This window comes from Pelodiscus sinensis, chromosome 1 (genome assembly GCF_049634645.1).
Source record: "Pelodiscus sinensis isolate JC-2024 chromosome 1, ASM4963464v1, whole genome shotgun sequence".
NCBI lineage: Eukaryota > Metazoa > Chordata > Testudines > Trionychidae > Pelodiscus > Pelodiscus sinensis.
The window spans coordinates 330771138-330787518 of NC_134711.1; the positions used below are offsets into that span (position 1 = coordinate 330771138).

Consider the following 16381-nt stretch of genomic DNA (forward strand, 5'->3'; position numbering starts at 1 on the left):
GGTCCCAGAATGGACTGTTGGGGGACACAACTAGTAACCTCTCTCCACTATGAAAACTTACCATTTATTACTACACTTTGTTTCCTGCCTTTTAACCAGTTATCAATCCATGAAAGGACCTTCCCTCTTATCCCATGACTTCACTTAAGATCCTATGGTGAGGGTGTGACGTAGTGGGGGTACCTGGCTGGTTTCTATGCTGCTGGCTCTGGGGTAAGCCCCACTGGCTGCCGTGGGTACCACGACCCAGCAAAACAGGATGAGTCACTATGCAAACCAGTGGCCAGACACCCCCTATGGAGAGGAACAAAGGAAGGGGGAATGCTGCCCTGGCTGGGGGGCAGGGCTGGAAGAGTGTTGGTTAGTTGCTGTCTGGGAGCATGGAGGAGACAGCCTAGGGAAAGGGGCTGGAGTTTAGGGGCCCAGTCTCCCCCATCTCAAGGGGGCCTGAGGCATCTTAGCCCAGCTCTGTGACCAGATTCCATCTGTGCTGTGCTGTATCCTGGAGAGGCAATAAACTTCCTCTATTCCACCGGCTGGTGCAGTCTGTTTGTGCCATTTCGGGGTGCAGGAGACGGGGGACCCCCAACGCGCCGTCACAGAGGGAACTTGTCAAAGGCTTTCTGGAAATGTTGTTAGACTATATCTACTGGTCCCCCTTATCCACATGCTTGTTGACCTCCTCAGAGAACTCTCGTTGATTAGTAAGGCATGATTTCCCATTACAGAAACCATATTGGCTTTCTCCCAATAAATTATGTTCATCTATGTGTCTTTCAATTCTATTCTTAACTGTAGTTTTAACTAATTTGCCTGGTACTGATGTTAGACTTACCAGTCTGTAATTGGCAGGATCACATCTAGAGCCCTCTTTATATATTGGTGTCACATTAGCTATCTTCTCATCAGTAAGTACGAAAGCTGATTTAAAGGATGTTACAAACCATAAGCTTCAGGGAGTAGCTGAGTTAGTCTGTAAAGAAAAAAAAAGGTCTGGTAGCACTTCATAGACTAACAAAACATGTAGTGGGTATCATGAGTTTTCGTGGGCACAGCCCACTTCTTCAGATGGACGGAGTTTGGTTACAAACCATAGTTAACAGTTCCTCAATTTCACATTTGAGTTCTTTCAGAACTCTTGGGTGAATGCTGTCTGGTCCCGGTGACTTGTTACTGTTATGTTTATCAGTTTGTTCCAAAACCTCCTCTAATGACACTTCGATCTGGCACAATTCTTCCTATTTGTCACCTAAAAAGAATGTCTCAGGTTTGAGATTCTTCCTAACATCCTAAGTCATGAAGACCAAAGTAAAGAATTTATTTGTTTCTCCACAGTGACCTTATCATCTTTGAGTGCTCCTTTATCATCTGGATTACCCAGTGGCTGGCTCCACTGGTTGTTTAGCAGGCTTCCTGTTTTTGATGTACTTAAAACACATTTTGTTATTACTTTTGGAGTTTTTGGCTAGCTGTTCTTCAAACTCCTTTTTCGCTTTTCTTATGATATTGTTATGCTTAATTTGACAGCGTTTATGCTCCTTTCTATTTGCCACACTTGGATTTAACTTCCACTTTTTAAACAATGCCTTTTTTTAATCTCTCACTGCTTCTTTTACTTGGTTGTTAAGCCACAATGGCACTTTTTTGGGTTCCTTATTGTGTTTTTTAATTTGGGAAATACATTTAGGTTGAGCCATTATTATGGTGTCTTTGAAAAGTCTCTATGCAGATTGCAGGGATTTCTATTGAACCTCCTCGTTTTCAGTAGATCCCCTTTTTGAAATTAAATGCAACAGTTTCTGTGTTTGTGTCAATATGAGAGTGTGCTTGTGTGAAAGTATGTGGGGGGGGGGGGCTTGTGTGTCCATCCATTTGTCTGTGGGGAAAATGATGAAATGTTCCTAGGGTGTGTCTAGACTACAGGGTTTTGTTGCCAAAAGTTGGCTTTTGTTGACAAAACTATACCTCTGTCTACACTACCTCCACTTTCTGTCGACAGTAAGTAGGCAGAAAGCAGCAGTTTTTTCGAGAGCGGTAAACCTCGTTTTACGAGGAATGATGCCTTTTTTCAAAAGTACTCTTTCAAAAAAAGGCGCTATTGCATGCAAACTGTTCTGTTTCGAAAGAGAGCGTCTGGATTCTCTTTTGAAAAAGCCGCTTGCTTTGTCGACAATACTGATCATAGTCTCGACGCTCTTTCTCAACAGAGGCTTTGTCGAGAGTATCTGTTGACAAAACCTCTGTCGAAAAAGGCATGCAGTCTAGACGTAGCCCCAGTGAGGGGAGAGGAGGCGCAGTCGGGGGGGGGGGGGCAGACAGAGGTGCCTGACTGGGGGGGTAGCAGGGAACACCAGGGAGAACAGTGAGAGCTGGATGAGATTCCCCACTCCTGACATGGCCCGGTGTCCCCAGATCCACCCACCTCCTGCACCAACCCCCCCAGCAGTGGGTAGAGGAACCCTGGCCAGCGGCCCTGGGACAAATCCCTCCTCTCAGGACAGAGCCGAGGGACGTGGATTCTCACAGAGAGCGGAGAAGCTCCAAGTGTTTAAATCTCACATAAAAAATCCCCCCTGCCCCTTCCCCAGCTGCCTGGTTTGCTGCCTGGGGGTGACGGGGCTTTGCTGAGTGCCCAGCTTTTGGGCTCATCTGTCCCGAGGGGACTTGTCTAGAATCAACTGGCCGGCGAGGGGCAGAATTTGCCCAGCACAGACGAGAAAAGGAAACGTTTGACGCTTTGTGGGGCTGGTCTCTGCCTGGAGTCTCCCCACAGAGGGGTCAGAGAATCACCCCCCATCTCTCCGCGCAGCCGACTCACCGGGTGGGCAGGACAATGATCTTCAGTGGAAGGAACAAGCCCCCGGGCCCAGCTGCCTGGAGCGCAGGCTGCAGCCTGCCAGGCACCGGGAGTATTTATCCAGCATCCTGGCAGCAGCGCCGGGGACTCCCCCCGCCCCTGGGACACAGGCGGAGGCTGAGGTGTGACCAGGGGCTAATCAGGCACAGACGCCTCGTACAGCAGCAAGAGCTAATTGCCCCCGGCCTGGAGCCTGCCCAGGGATATAGACACGGCCAGCGTGAGTCAGACCCAGGGTCCATCTAGCCCAGGATCCATCCTCTGCCAGGGGCCAGGGCCTGGTGCTTCACAGGGAATGAGCAGAACCGGACAATTGATCTAGTTCATTATTTATGTCGTCCAGTCCCAGCTCTGGCCCTCAGAGTCAGCAGCACCCGGAGCCGGCGGGGGCCTCCCTGGCTAATCGCCTTCCCTGGATACGTCCCACAGGGTCATTTCTGAACATGTGATAACCCAGTCAAGCTTTGGCCTGTGCAACAGGCCCTTCAAGCCAAAAGCCTGGAGTAAAAGCTGTCATCTCACCTCTGCCCTGAGTCTCCCTCCCTGCCAGGCAGGGCAGTGGGTGGCACCTGCCCTCCCACCAGCCTGAATCCTCCCTGCTCTGGAGAAACCAGTACAGCGTGTGAGGGGTTTACTTCAAGGCTCCTTGCCAGTCACTTCCCAGCTCTGGGCCACTGCCAACCATGGCCAGATTTCAGTCTCTGCTCACCCTTGCCTGGCTTGGGGGTTTCTCCCTTTCATAACCAGGCCAGAAGCAGGATTTCTGTAGGGCACAGTCCTCCAGACCTAACAATTAACAACCCTGAGCTCTTACATGGCCCCTTTTGCCAGCAGATGACAAGGCATGCACCTAACGAAGGCAGAGTGTGAGCCCCATTTTATAGATGGGGACACTGAGGCATGGGAAGGTGAAGTGACTCACCCAATGTCCCACACTCAGACTGTGGCAGATCTAGGTCTAGTCTCTGTGTCCTCTGAAGCCCATTCTAACGCCATGTCCCTTAGGCCATGCTGCTGTCTCTGGGGGTATGTCTACACAGCTACCGTAGTTCTAACTGCTGGAGTTATACCTCCTGTCTCATCCCATGTGGCCCTGTGGAAGGCTGGGTCCCTAAATGACACGCAGGCGTCTCTGTCTGGTTCCCCATTGGAGTTTGGAAAGGCTAAAATGTTGGGCGTTTCCCAGCCTGCTGGGAAGGGCGCTGACCCCAGGGCTGTAACTCCAGCTGGGAATCCATCCCCAGACCCCCACACTGCCCACCCGGCATATGCAGTCCTGTCGGTCCCACACAGAAGAGCCTGCGGGCTGCCACTGTGGATGAGCACCTCCCCCCAGAAACTAGACTCGGGGGACACCAGCCGCTCTTTGAAGGAGGCTGAGGTCTCAAGGCTGGGGATACCCACTGGGGCAGATATGGGGGAGAAAGCAGGGTCCCTAAAAATGCAGCCTACAAAAGACAAGAGCAGTTCTCTGCTGCAGGGCGCTGAGAGGGCCTGAAAGGGTGGAGATGCTCTCTCCTTCCAGCTCCACACATCCCCAGGGCTGGGTGGGGCATTTCTCTGACTCCAGTCCCAGCCGTCTGGCTCTTGAGGTTCCGTGGTTTTTGCCAGGCTGTCCTGGACTCTGCCCACACTCCATCACAGGGCTGTCCTGACATCACCCCCTGAGCCTAGTGTAGCTGGGGTCGATGGGTGGCAGCCTCTCCTGATAGCACCAGTATTTAGCTGCCTCTCTCCTTCCTGCCGCTGCTTCATTTGGGAAGCTCCCTGGCGTCTCTTGACTTCCTGAAACCTCATGGTCCAAAGCGTTTCTGCCTTGTCCCGCTGTGATCTCAGAGCTAGGTGTTTCTAGGGGACATAATTAGCTTTCTTCCCTACTGAAATTATTGTTGCTCATATGCCAGTGGCACAAGGAGGTAGAAGGAGACACAAGAATTCTTAACAACAGCAGTAACGTACGGACAAAATATAGAATCATAGAATCCCAGGGCGGGCAGAGACATCAGGAATCATCGAGTCCAGCCCTCTGCCCAAAGCAGGACCAACCCAACTCAATCATCCCAGCCAGGGCTTTGTCAAGCCTGGACTTAAAAACCTCTAGGGATGGAGACTCCACCCCCTCCCTAGGGAACCCAGCCCAGCGCTTCCTCACCCGCCTAGGGAAATAGTTTTTCCTAATATCCAACCTAGACCTGCCCCACTGCAACTTGAGACCATTGCTCCTTGTTCTGCCATCTGTCACCACTGAGAACAGCCTCTCTCCATCCTTTTTGGAACCTCCCTTCAGGAAGTTGAATGCTGCCATCAAATCCCCCCTCACTCTTCTCTTCTGCAGACTAAAGAAGCCCAAATCCCTCAGCCTTTCCCTGTTGGTCATGTGCTCCGGACCCCTCATCATTTTTTTCCCACCGCTGGAGCCTCTCCAATGCGTCCACACCCTTTCTATAGTGTGCGTGTGTGTGGGAGAACTGGACACAATACTCCAGATGTGGCCTCATCAGTGCCGAATAAAGGGGAATAATCACTTCTCTAGGTCTATACCCTTGTGCGAATGGATGGGGAGGAAGAGCAGAACCCCAGGCACATGACGAGCAGGACGAGCAGCTCTGTGTATGCCCAGGAAACGTGCTGCACAAATCTCCATCGTGGCCCCACCAATGACGAGTCACCACCAGGCGCTTTGTCTGTGAGACGGGCCTGAGCCTTAATCACACAAGGGAAATGCTGGAAATGTGTCATGGACAAACATCCGACTGGTCGTTTGTATAGTAAGAAATAACTAAAATGTATAAATACTGGGCTTTGATGTTAAATGAAACAAGAATGACAAACAATTCGTTTCTACACGTCTCCATTGGAAATTTCATCAGAATTGACACATCTGGTGAGCTGTGCTTCTGCAAATAGTATGTTCAGACTGGCGACCATTAGTGAAAAATTGTCCCACCCTCTCGTGTGAACAGCCTTTCTGATGCCCAGTGCGTTCAACAGATGACACTATTCACCACTGTTGTTTTCAGTTTCTCAGTGCAACAGCCTAATACAATTTCCGGCAGGGGTCCTTTTATTGCACAGAATTTCTGCTTTATACCTCCAAGCCATTTAATTGACAGGGAACCTTAATAGCCAGGTGCAGGAGAGTCAAACACACGACCCAATAGCCTGGCTCTGCTTATTTGTCTCTCTCTAGGGTGGTGCCCTTTGAGTGCTGCAGCTGACCCATTCCAAAGTTTCCGGGAATGTTCTAGTCACCCATGGGCCCAGCCCTGTGGATTTTGATGCCCTCAGAAAAACAGCAGAGTAGCAAAGGGGAACACAAGGAAGAGTCCTCGGCAGCTTGTTGTTTTCTGATCCTGTGTACACTGTTCATGTAAGTATATAATGTCTGTGTGTGTAGGTAGGAATCTGTAATCTGTGTGGAAGCTGAATATTTCTCTGAATGTGGATAAGCATGGCTATGGACAGGCTGAGTAGCGAAGCCCTGTAGAACAATGGCACTTGATGGGCCAAGGACACACCTAAAGCAGGAGGGCGGAGACCTAAGAACTGCCAGCAGAGAGAGGCTGAGGACCAGGTGACTGGCTGAGACCAGAAGAGGCCAGGAAGGGGGTATAAAGAGGCCATGTGGTCGATGCCATTTTGTTCTCAGCTCAGCACTTCATCCCAGAGGCAGCACTGCAGGGATTGAAGAGCCCAGAAGACCTGTGAACCCATCCTGATCGTAGGATGTGCAATAAGAACTTTTAAACCAGCAGCTGTAACATCTCTGCTAGAGCCTGCATCGAGGACTGGGAGATTCGGTGCATGTAACATACTGTACTTTAATAACCTTACTCTCAGGCTTTTCTTTCTTGTAATAATAAACCTTTAGTTTTAGATTCTAAAGGATTGGCCCAGCGTGATTTCTGGGTAAGATCCAGAGGGTAAATTGACCAGGGATCTGTGGATCCTGCCGACTACGCCACTGCGACGGACCGGGCCGTGTCTGGGCACAGCTGAGGGCGTCCGCTCAGGGCGAATTGCTCAAATCCGGGGCTCCTTACAGCCCCAGACTGGTGACCTCTCCAAACAGGCCACAAACCAGTCCCACAGAGCGCTTCAGCTGCCTGCCTGAAGCCTCCCAAGCAAAACCCCTCCGACACCCCAGCAATATCCGTGCCCCAGATGGCCCCGGGCCTCATACACAGTTGGGGGGGTCCTAGCACCCAATCCCACCTACCCCGAACAAGTTCTGTCCGGTTCCAAAAAACCAGCCACAGATCCCTGGTCAATTTACCCTCTGGACCTTACCACAAATCACGCTGGGCCAATCCTTTAGAATCTATATCTAAAGGTTTATTATTACAAGAAAGAAAAGCATGAGAGTAAGGTTATTAAAGTACAGTACGTTACATGCACCGAATCTCCCAGTCCTCGATGCAGGCTCTAGCAGAGATGTTGCAGCTGCTGATTTAAAAGTTCTTATTGCACATCCTACGATCAGGATGGGTTCACAGGTCTTCCGGGCTCTTCGATCCCTGCAATGCTGCCTCTGGGATGAAGTGCTGAGCTGAGAACAAAATGGCATCGACCACATGGCCTCTTTATACCCCCTTCCTGGCCTCTTCTGCTCTCAGCCGGTCACCTGGTCCTCAGCCTCTCTCTGCTGGCAGTTCTTAGGTCTCCGCCCTCCTGCTTTAGGTGTGTCCTTGGGCCATCGAGTGTCATTGTTCTACAGGGCTTCGCTACTCAGCCTGTCCATAGCGATGCTTAACCACATTCAGAGAAATATTCAGCTTCCACACAGATTACAGATTCCTACCTACACACACAGACATTATACACTCACATAAACAGCGTACACAGGATCAGAAAACAATAAGCTCCCATTCAATACCCCACATGGCTCCCTTTTATACCCATTTCTGTGGCCAACACCCCCACCTAGGGGTGCAGCAGCGATCTGGCTGCTTCCCTCCAATTCGGTAATGTGACACCGGGATATTTAAATCCCGGGCTTCATTTGCAACTCCGGTTGCTCTCAGTTGCCTACCTGGCTCGAACTCATGAGCTAGTGTAGACATACCCATATGGAGTTCACAAATCATATCTGTGAACATGAAACTGCAGATCTTCAACACAAATGTGAAGAGTGTGCTCTTGTATGGTTGTGAGACCTTGCATACTAAAAAGTCTTCAAACCACAAGCTACAGACATTCATAAAGAGATGCCTGAGTTACATCCTTCACATCAAATGGCAAGACTTTGTCACAAATGAGGAGCTTTGGAACAGAGCAGGACAAGAACCACTTGACATTCAAATCAAGAGAAAAAAGTGGGGATGGCTAGGCCACACTCTGAGAAAACCATCATCCAGCATAGTCTGTCAAGCTCTCACATGGAACCCACAAGGAAAATGCAAAAGAGGAAGACCTCGGACAATGTGGAGAAGATCTACTGAGACTGAAGGACAGCAACAACTGGGGTATTCCTGGAGTCAGCTAGAAGTTTTGTCTCAAGACAGAATGAAGTGGAGGAGACTTGTAGATGATCTATGCTCTACTCGGGGTACAAGGGTTTAAGAAGAAGATTGTAATCAGAATCTTTTCCTAAAGAGCTATACTTGATCTAGGCATAATCTTCAGGACAAAGATGATATTTTACTCTGACCTGGATTCCCAACTCTTTGTACTCTTCCAGGATTGTCTTGACCAGCGAAAGACAAAGAGCTTCCCCTTGCTTGAATAGTCTTCTCCCCAAGGTGGGGATCTTTTGTTCTATATTCTCTCTTCCATGAAAACTACCTGGGTCAAAAAATGGAATCCCAGTTCCAGGTGGTACAGTCACATGTCTTATTAGTCCAATCACCTTTGGACTTACAAGACAAACAAGGTTGTTTACAAGTTGCTAAGTTGATCATCCAATCATCCAGGTTTCCGGAGCACCAGTAACGGCTCTCATTAGCACATTAAATCATAAAGTCATATACTTCATATTTCTATCTTTACATACAAGAATGATACATGCACAAAATAGGATATACAAATCAAGCGGTCTGTAACATTCACATTGATAGGTTACATGAGGTATTTTCTTTAAAGCATCTCCAACTTATGCATATTCATATTCCAATTTTCATGCAGACTGGACAGGAACTATCATGCAGATATGTTATTGTTGGAGAGTTTCAAATGTTCTTCAGAAAGATTGAACACTCATCAAACAAAGCACAGAAAACTTACCCAATAACAACTTTACTGACACAACTGTCAGTTCACTTTCAGCCTCTAGAGAATAGTCGCAAAATCCCCTTGTGAATCTCTTTCATTTTCACACTGTAAACGATTGGGTTTAGCACAGGAGGGACAAAGATATAGACATAGGACATAAGAATATGCACAAGAAGAGGGGCATTTTTCCAAAACCTGTGGATAATGGGGACAGCAAGTGTTGGGACATAGAAGAGTAGGACGGCGCAGATGTGGGAGATGCAGGTGTTCAGGGCCGTGAGGCGCTGCTTATGGGATGCGACATTTAAAACAGTCCTCAAAATCATGATATAAGAGAGGGTGATGAACAGTGAGTCCAAGCCGTATGTGATGAGAATGGCAAATAGTCCGCAGATGTTATTGAGGGTGGTGTCTGCACACGCCAGCCTCATCATGTCTGAGTGCAAGCAGTAGGCGTGGGACAGCACGTTACTTTTGCAATATGGCAGCCTCTTAATCAGAAAGGGGAAAGGGAAGAGCATGCTGGTACATTTAACCACAATGACCAGACCAATTCTTACGATCCTGGGATTGGTCAAGATGGCTGCGTAGCGCAGCGGGTTACAGATGGCCACCAAGCGATCGAACGCCATGGCCACTAAAATCCCCGACTCCATGAAGGAAAAGAAGTGAATGAAAAACATCTGGACCAGGCAGCCATCGAAAGCGATGTCTGTGGAATGGAAGCAGAAGGTGCCGAGCACGGTGGGCAGGGTTGACAGAGCCATCCCGAGGTCGTTGACTGCCAACATGCAAAGGAACAGATACATGGGCTGGTGGAGACGCCGGTCTGCCCAGACAATGCAGAGAACAAGGCAATTCCCCACCATGGCAGTGACGTATAACACAACGAAGGGGACGGAGATCCAGTGGTAAGCCGCCTCCTGGCCTGGGAACCCGGTCAGCTGGAACGTCGCAGGCTGGAAGCTGGTGCTATTGAAACCCACCATGACCAGCCAGCTGCAAACTCCTGTGTACATGCAAAACGAATCCATGAGTTTCCCTGCGACCAGGTGACAGGGGAGGGACGTGCAGTTCTACATTGATTTGCCGAATCCCAACACACAAGAGCCCTCTCTTGCTGGCCTGGGGCTGCTCTCACAGGTATCAGTGGGGACTGTTTGGAACGGAGCCAGAGGAGCCAGGCTCCAGGAACTCAGGGCCATCGCTCCGCAGAAATGGAGCTCGCTTTAGTAGCTGATTTCTAGCAGTAGCTCATTTAAGAGAACTAGGGGTACGTCTACACTGCAGTTAATTAGTTAATTCGAACTAAGCTAATTCAAACTAACGCGTCTAGAACTAAAAACTAGTTCGAATTAGCGTTTTGCTAATTCGAACTAGCAAGTCCACATTGAGTGGACTATGAACAGGGCTTAAGGATGGCCGGAAGCAGTGCCGGCAGGGCATAAGAGGAGGACTTAGAGCATGGAGATGCTGTCTCAGGCTAGCCGAGGGCTGCGCTTAAATGGTCCCGACCCCCACCCCGGACAGACAGTTCTAAGGGGTGCCCCGCTTGCAAAGAAGTTCTGGCTTGGATTGCCCGGAGTACCCACACTGGGCACATCACACCACTCGGCCATCAGCCCGGCTGCACTTGCCGCAGGCTGCCATCTGGGGAGAGGGGGCAATTGGGGGGCTGCAGGAGAGCTTCCACCCCCAGAAGCCCGCAGAGCCAGCCCAGTCCTCCCCATCGGGGGCTCGTACCCCATTCCTCCCTCACCTCCTTCCACTTACCCTTCCCTAGCCCCCCTTCTTATTGATGTACAAAATAAAGATAACGTTTCTTCCAACATTGACTCTGTCTTTATTGAACAAAACTGGGGGAGACTGGGAAAAGGAGGTGGGAGAGGGGAAGAGAAAGGCTGGGAGAAGGGAGGGCAACTAACATGATCAGGGGTTGGGAACAGGTCCCAGATGAAGAGAGGTTACAGAGACTGGACTGTTCAGCTTAGAAAAGAGGAGACGGAGGGGGGACAGGATAGAGGTCTCTAAAAGCAGGGGTTGGGTGGAGAGGGTGCATTCAGAAAAGTTCTTCCTGAGTTCCCCTAAAGAAGGACTAGAGGACACCAAAGGAAAGGAATGGGTAGCAGGCTTGAAACTAGTAAGAGAAAGTTGTTCTTCTTGACAAAGCAAATAGTTAACCTGCGGAACTCCTTGCTGCAGGAGGCTGTGAAGGCTACAACTAGAACAGAGTTTAAAGGGAAGTGAGATCAAGTCATGGAGGTTGGGTCCATGGAGTGGTCTTAGCCAGGGGGTAGGAGTGGTGTCCCTGCCCAAAGTTTGTGGAAGGCTGGAGAGGGATGGCACGAGACAAATGGCTTGGTCACTGTCTCCGGTCCATCCCCTCCAGGGTCCCTGGGGTTGGCCGCTGTAGGCAGACAGGCTACTGGGCTAGATGGACCTTTGGTCTGACCCAGGACGGCCATTGTAAGCTCAGGGCTCAGGGTCGGGGGTCTCAGTGGACCCCCTTGATTTTCATGAACACCTGCTCCTGGGTGGCCAGGCTGGCAGCTCTCCTGCCCTAGCCAGCCACTTTCCTGTGCCTAGTGCGGAGGTCGTGGACAAGGTCCACGATGTCCGCACTAGCCCAGGAAGGTGCCCGCCTCTTGCGGTCCAGGGCAAGCTCCCGGGAGCCGCCAGCCTGGTCCGGGAAGAGGGGGTGGGCTGGGGGACATCGGGTGGGTGGCTCTGTGCCATGCCAGGTGCAGGGTCTGCTGGCTGGGTGCTGGCAGGCTTGTACCTGGCACGGGCACCGTAGCCAGCCCATGCCCCTCTAAGGGCTCCGGGACCGGGAGGGGGGCAGACGAGTTTCCCTGGTGTTGGCCAGAGTGGCCACCAGGGAAAGCTGGGGAGGGCTAGCCTCCCACTAGTTCGAATTAAGGGTCTACACACCCCTTAATTCGAACTAGCTAGTTCGAACTAGGCTTAGTCCTTGTAAAATGAGGTTTTCCTAGTTCGAACTAAGCGCTCCGCTAGTTCGATTCAAATTCGAACTAGCGGAGCGCTAGTGTAGCGCCTATTAAAGTTAGTTCGAACTAACGTCCGTTAGTTCGAACTAACTTTATAGTGTAGACATACCCCAAGAGATTCTACCCCCCGCAGCTCTGCTGCCACCGCTCCAGAACCTTTTAAGGAAGAGGCTGTAGCCATTAAGCTCCCATTGTTTCCAGCAGGGAGAACTCCCCCTTGGACTGACCTGGAATGCCCAATGGGGCCTGCGTGTCCCTGAGCTCTGCAGGGTGCTGTGAATTGCCGGCCCTCTTGGGCATGTGCAGTGCGGGGAGAGTACAGATTTCTCATGGCCCATGGGACGGGCCCAGGTGCAGGGGCACATCAGCACGGCACGGACGGGGAACGAAACAGGCCCAATGACAAGCACTCACAAGGCCCAGGCTGAGTAGGGCTGTGGGGTTCAGGGGGCCGGACGGTAGGTCAGTCGGAGCAGGATTTGTCCATATGGCTCCAGCTGCAGAAAGAGCTGGATTGTCATTCCCATCACCTGCAGGCAGACTCCTGCCAGCTCTCACCCAGCTGGAGCATTGGAGGAGAAGCAGTCAGGGCAGCAGGCAGAGGCGCCGGGCTGGGGGGTAGCAGGGAACACCAGGGAGAACATTGAGAGCTGGATGAGATTCCCCACTCCTGCCATGGCCCGGTGCCCCCAGAGCCACCCACCCCCTGCACCAACCCCCCCAGCAGTGGGCAGAGGAACCCTGGCCAGCGGCCCTGGAACAAATCCCTCCTCTCAGGACAGAGCCGAGGGACGGATTCTCACAGAGATCTCAGTGTTTAAATCTTGCATAAAAAAATCCCCCCTGCCCCTTCCCCAGCTGCCTGGTTTCCTGCCTGGGGGTGACGGGGCTTTGCTGGGCACCCGGCGTTTGGGCTCCTCTGCCCCGAGGGGACTTGCCTGGAACCGACTGGCCAGCGAGGGGTAGAATTTGCCCAGAACAGACGAGAAAAGGGAACGTTTTACGCTTTGTGGGGCTGGTCTCTGCCCTGGAGTGTCCCCACAGAGGGGTCAGAGAATCACCCCCCGTCTCTCCGCGCAGCCGACTCACCGGGTGGGCAGGACAATGATCGTCATTGGAAGGAACAAGCCCCCGGGCCCGGCTGCCTGGAGCGCAGGCTGCAGCCTGCCAGGCACAGGGAGTATTTATCCAGCATCCTGGCAGCAGCGCCGGGGACTCCCCCCGCCCCTGGGACACAGGCGGAGGCTGAGGTGTGACCAGGGGCTAATCAGGCACAGACGCCTCGTCCAGCAGCAAGAGCTAATTGCCCCCGGCCTGGAGCCTGCCCAGGGACAGAGGCCCGGCCGGCATGTGCCCAGGGAACCCAGGCAGCCAGCCGAGGGCACTCAGGCAGGGCCAAGCTGCACAGGATGGGGCAGCCCCTCCCCGCAGCTGGTGGCTGTTCCCTTCTTCAGATTCACCAGCCAGCCCTGAACAGCCCCTGTGACGCCTTCCTGGTTACCCCGTCGCCAACAGCACCGTCCCCCCGAGCAGCCCGCGTCCGGCACCCTCCCGAGCCCAGGGCCATGGGATGGGCACACGGCAGCTCTGACTCGTCCCTAAGGCCTCGGGCACGGTACCCCCCAGGTTCGTGAATATTTCACAGTTTGCCCCGACACACGTGTCCAGCCACGTGCTGGGGTGAACCGGCCACAGAGCCCCCTGCTGGAGGCTTCTGGCCTTGCCACACTGGCCCAGCAAACCACAGACTGAGAACCCCCCGGGCAGATGGAATAGGGCCAAGGAAGCGTCCAATCAGGGCCCAGCAAACCAGGTAAAAGGAAGCTGCTGAGGCACAGAGAGGCAGTTCCTCCTTGGAGCTCCAGGGGCTCAGCCTTGGCAGGGGGCTGGGTTGCAGGGGGGCCGCCATAGCAGGGCGTGCGGACACATGCACTCGGCCACGGGGGCTGCTCGCCTCAGGGGAGTGACCCCCCGTTACCACCCAGTTCTTATAAACGACACCAATGTCAATGTTGCACACGGTTCTTCCCGCCGCAGTGCGGCCCGGGAAGTGCGGGTGGCGTGCGGCCCCTGTACCACCGCCACCTCCCACTTAGAGGCAGGGGAGGGGCCAGAGCGGAGCGCCAGCCGGTGCACCGTGGCTGGGCGGAGCTACACATCACTCGCGATGTGCGCGGCAGGCGATGTCACGGCGGGAGGACGGCGGCGCAGCATTTTAAACCCGGGAGGGAGGCAGGAAAAGGAACGCCCGGGGAGGAGAGGACGCCCGGGGAGGAAGGAGGATGTCCGGGAGGGAAAACACCCAGGAAGGGAGTCACACGGCAGGAGCTGGTCCCACGGGGCGGCAGTAGGACCAGAGAGAGACTGTGGGGCAGGAAGTAGCCCAGGGCGGGGCTTGGAGTCGGTGAGCCGGTGAGTTGTGGGCATTAGCCCCGCCGGCTGGGCAGGTTCCAGCGAACCTGTCCTTAGGGCCCTGGGCTGGGGCCCCCTACTCCCACGTCCCGGCAATAACGGTTGAACCAAGCGCCCGACGACGGGGGAGAGCCAACGGTGGGTACTGAGGACCTACCCCAGGTGGGGGGGAACACGAGTGGGGCAGCTACGCACACGTCTGGCTGAGTGGGGCTGGCTCACCACTCGTACAGCGAGGCAGGATTTTAGCCTTTCCAAACTCCAATGGGGAACCAGACAGAGACGCCTGCGTGTCATTTAGGGACCCAGCCTTCTGCATCACATTTAGCTGAATCATGCCCCTCTCTCAGGGTATGTCTACACTGCCACCGTAGTTCGAACTAGGGTGGCTGTGTAGACATACCCCCAGAGACAGCAGCATGGCCTAAGGGACATGGCATTAGAATGGGCTTCAGGGGACACAGAGACTAGACCTTGTTCTGCCACAGTCTGAGTGCGTGACCTTGGGTGAGTCACTTCAGCTTCCCATGCCTCAGTGTCCCCATCTATAAAATGGGGCTCACACTCTGCCCTCGTTAGGTGCTCGCCTTATGATCTGCTGGCGAAAGGGGCCACGTAAGAGCTCAGGATTGTTAATCGTTAGGTCTGGCGGCCTGTGCCCTACAGAAATCCTGCTTCTGGCCTGGTTATGAAAGGGAGAAACCCGCAAGCCAGGCAAGGGTGAGCAGAGACTGAAATCTGGCCATGGCTGCTTCACCAAAGATGTGTCCAGGTGTGGGCCGGAAAATTCTGCCTTTGCGAGAGTCCCACCGGCTCCCCGGACAAGGAATAATTAAACATCAGCGCCCACAGGTCTGCACCGTCCCTTGGATCCTCCCCAGTGCAACAGGCCGGAGCCCACACGGCCCGTGGGAACAATGAGTGTGAGGGGGCGGGCAGAGATGGGTCGGGGGGGGACGTGTAGGGTCCGGTACTCCCCCTCCTCCCTGAGGTGGTGGGAGTGGGCAGCGCACGGGGCCGAGGCGGGACCAGAGCGGAAGGGTGAGACTGGAGCCTCTTGTGTCAAATCAGACTGGGAGAGCACCTGGCTGCCGCCTGTCCGGACTCGGCTTTTGGGGTCAGCAGCCAATGAGGCAGAGCCTCCCCCCCACCCCACCCCACAGGCTGCCCCTAGTGCCCCTCCCCAGCTTGGCTCCCTCCCAGGCACCGGGCTATGCTGCACAGAGCAGGGACCGGGGCGGCTCCGACCCCCTTCCCGCCCCGTCTGGCTGCCAGGGAGAGCAGCCGAATGCGCCGGGGGGCTGGTGCAGCGGGAGGGCAGAGCTCCTCCCCATGGCAGGACCCCTGGGAGGGCACGGGAGCCCCAGGCTGGGCGCAGGGTGCGGAGGGGACAGGTGGAAGGGTCACACGTCCCCCCATGTAGCTTGTGTCCCCTCAGGGTGGGAAGGGCCCTGCCATGGATGTGGGAGGGGAGCCCACAAGGAGTCCCAGAGACCAGGCAGGGGTGGCTGGGCCGGCACCTTGGGGACCATGGGTCACAGGGGAAGGACTGTCTGTGTCTGGCCTTGGCCCTGAGTGCCCTGCGTGTGTGCAGCAGAGGGCAATCCCAGCAGCGTGTGTGTGTGTGTGTGTGTGTGTGTGTGTGTGTGTGTGTGTGTGTGTGTGTGTGTGTGTGTGTGTGTGTGTGTGTGTGTGTGTGCGTGCGCGCAGTAGAGGGGAATCCCAAAAAGCACCCATGGTGTGTGTGTATGTGTGTGTGCGGCAGAGGGGAATCCCAGTGGCACCCGTAGGGGGTGTGTGAGTGGCCGGGAGGGTCCCCGGCGTCTGGGGCACTCTGGGACGGGGATGTCCCCTCACTGGCCCAGTCCCAGGCCCACCTCAGAGAAGGGGTGAC

At 53.8% G+C, this 16381-nt stretch overlaps 1 protein-coding gene across 1 annotated transcript; it reads right to left on the bottom strand.

Annotated features, from left to right (window-relative positions):
- Nucleotides 1-9117: 9117 nt before the first annotated feature.
- On the bottom strand, nt 9118-10169 carry LOC142827378 (olfactory receptor 51I1-like). The gene has a single exon (XM_075922662.1). It carries the CDS (start codon nt 10099-10101, stop codon nt 9118-9120), a length of 984 nt encoding a protein of 327 aa, XP_075778777.1. The 5' UTR covers nt 10102-10169.
- Between the last annotated feature and the right edge of the window lie 6212 nt (nt 10170-16381).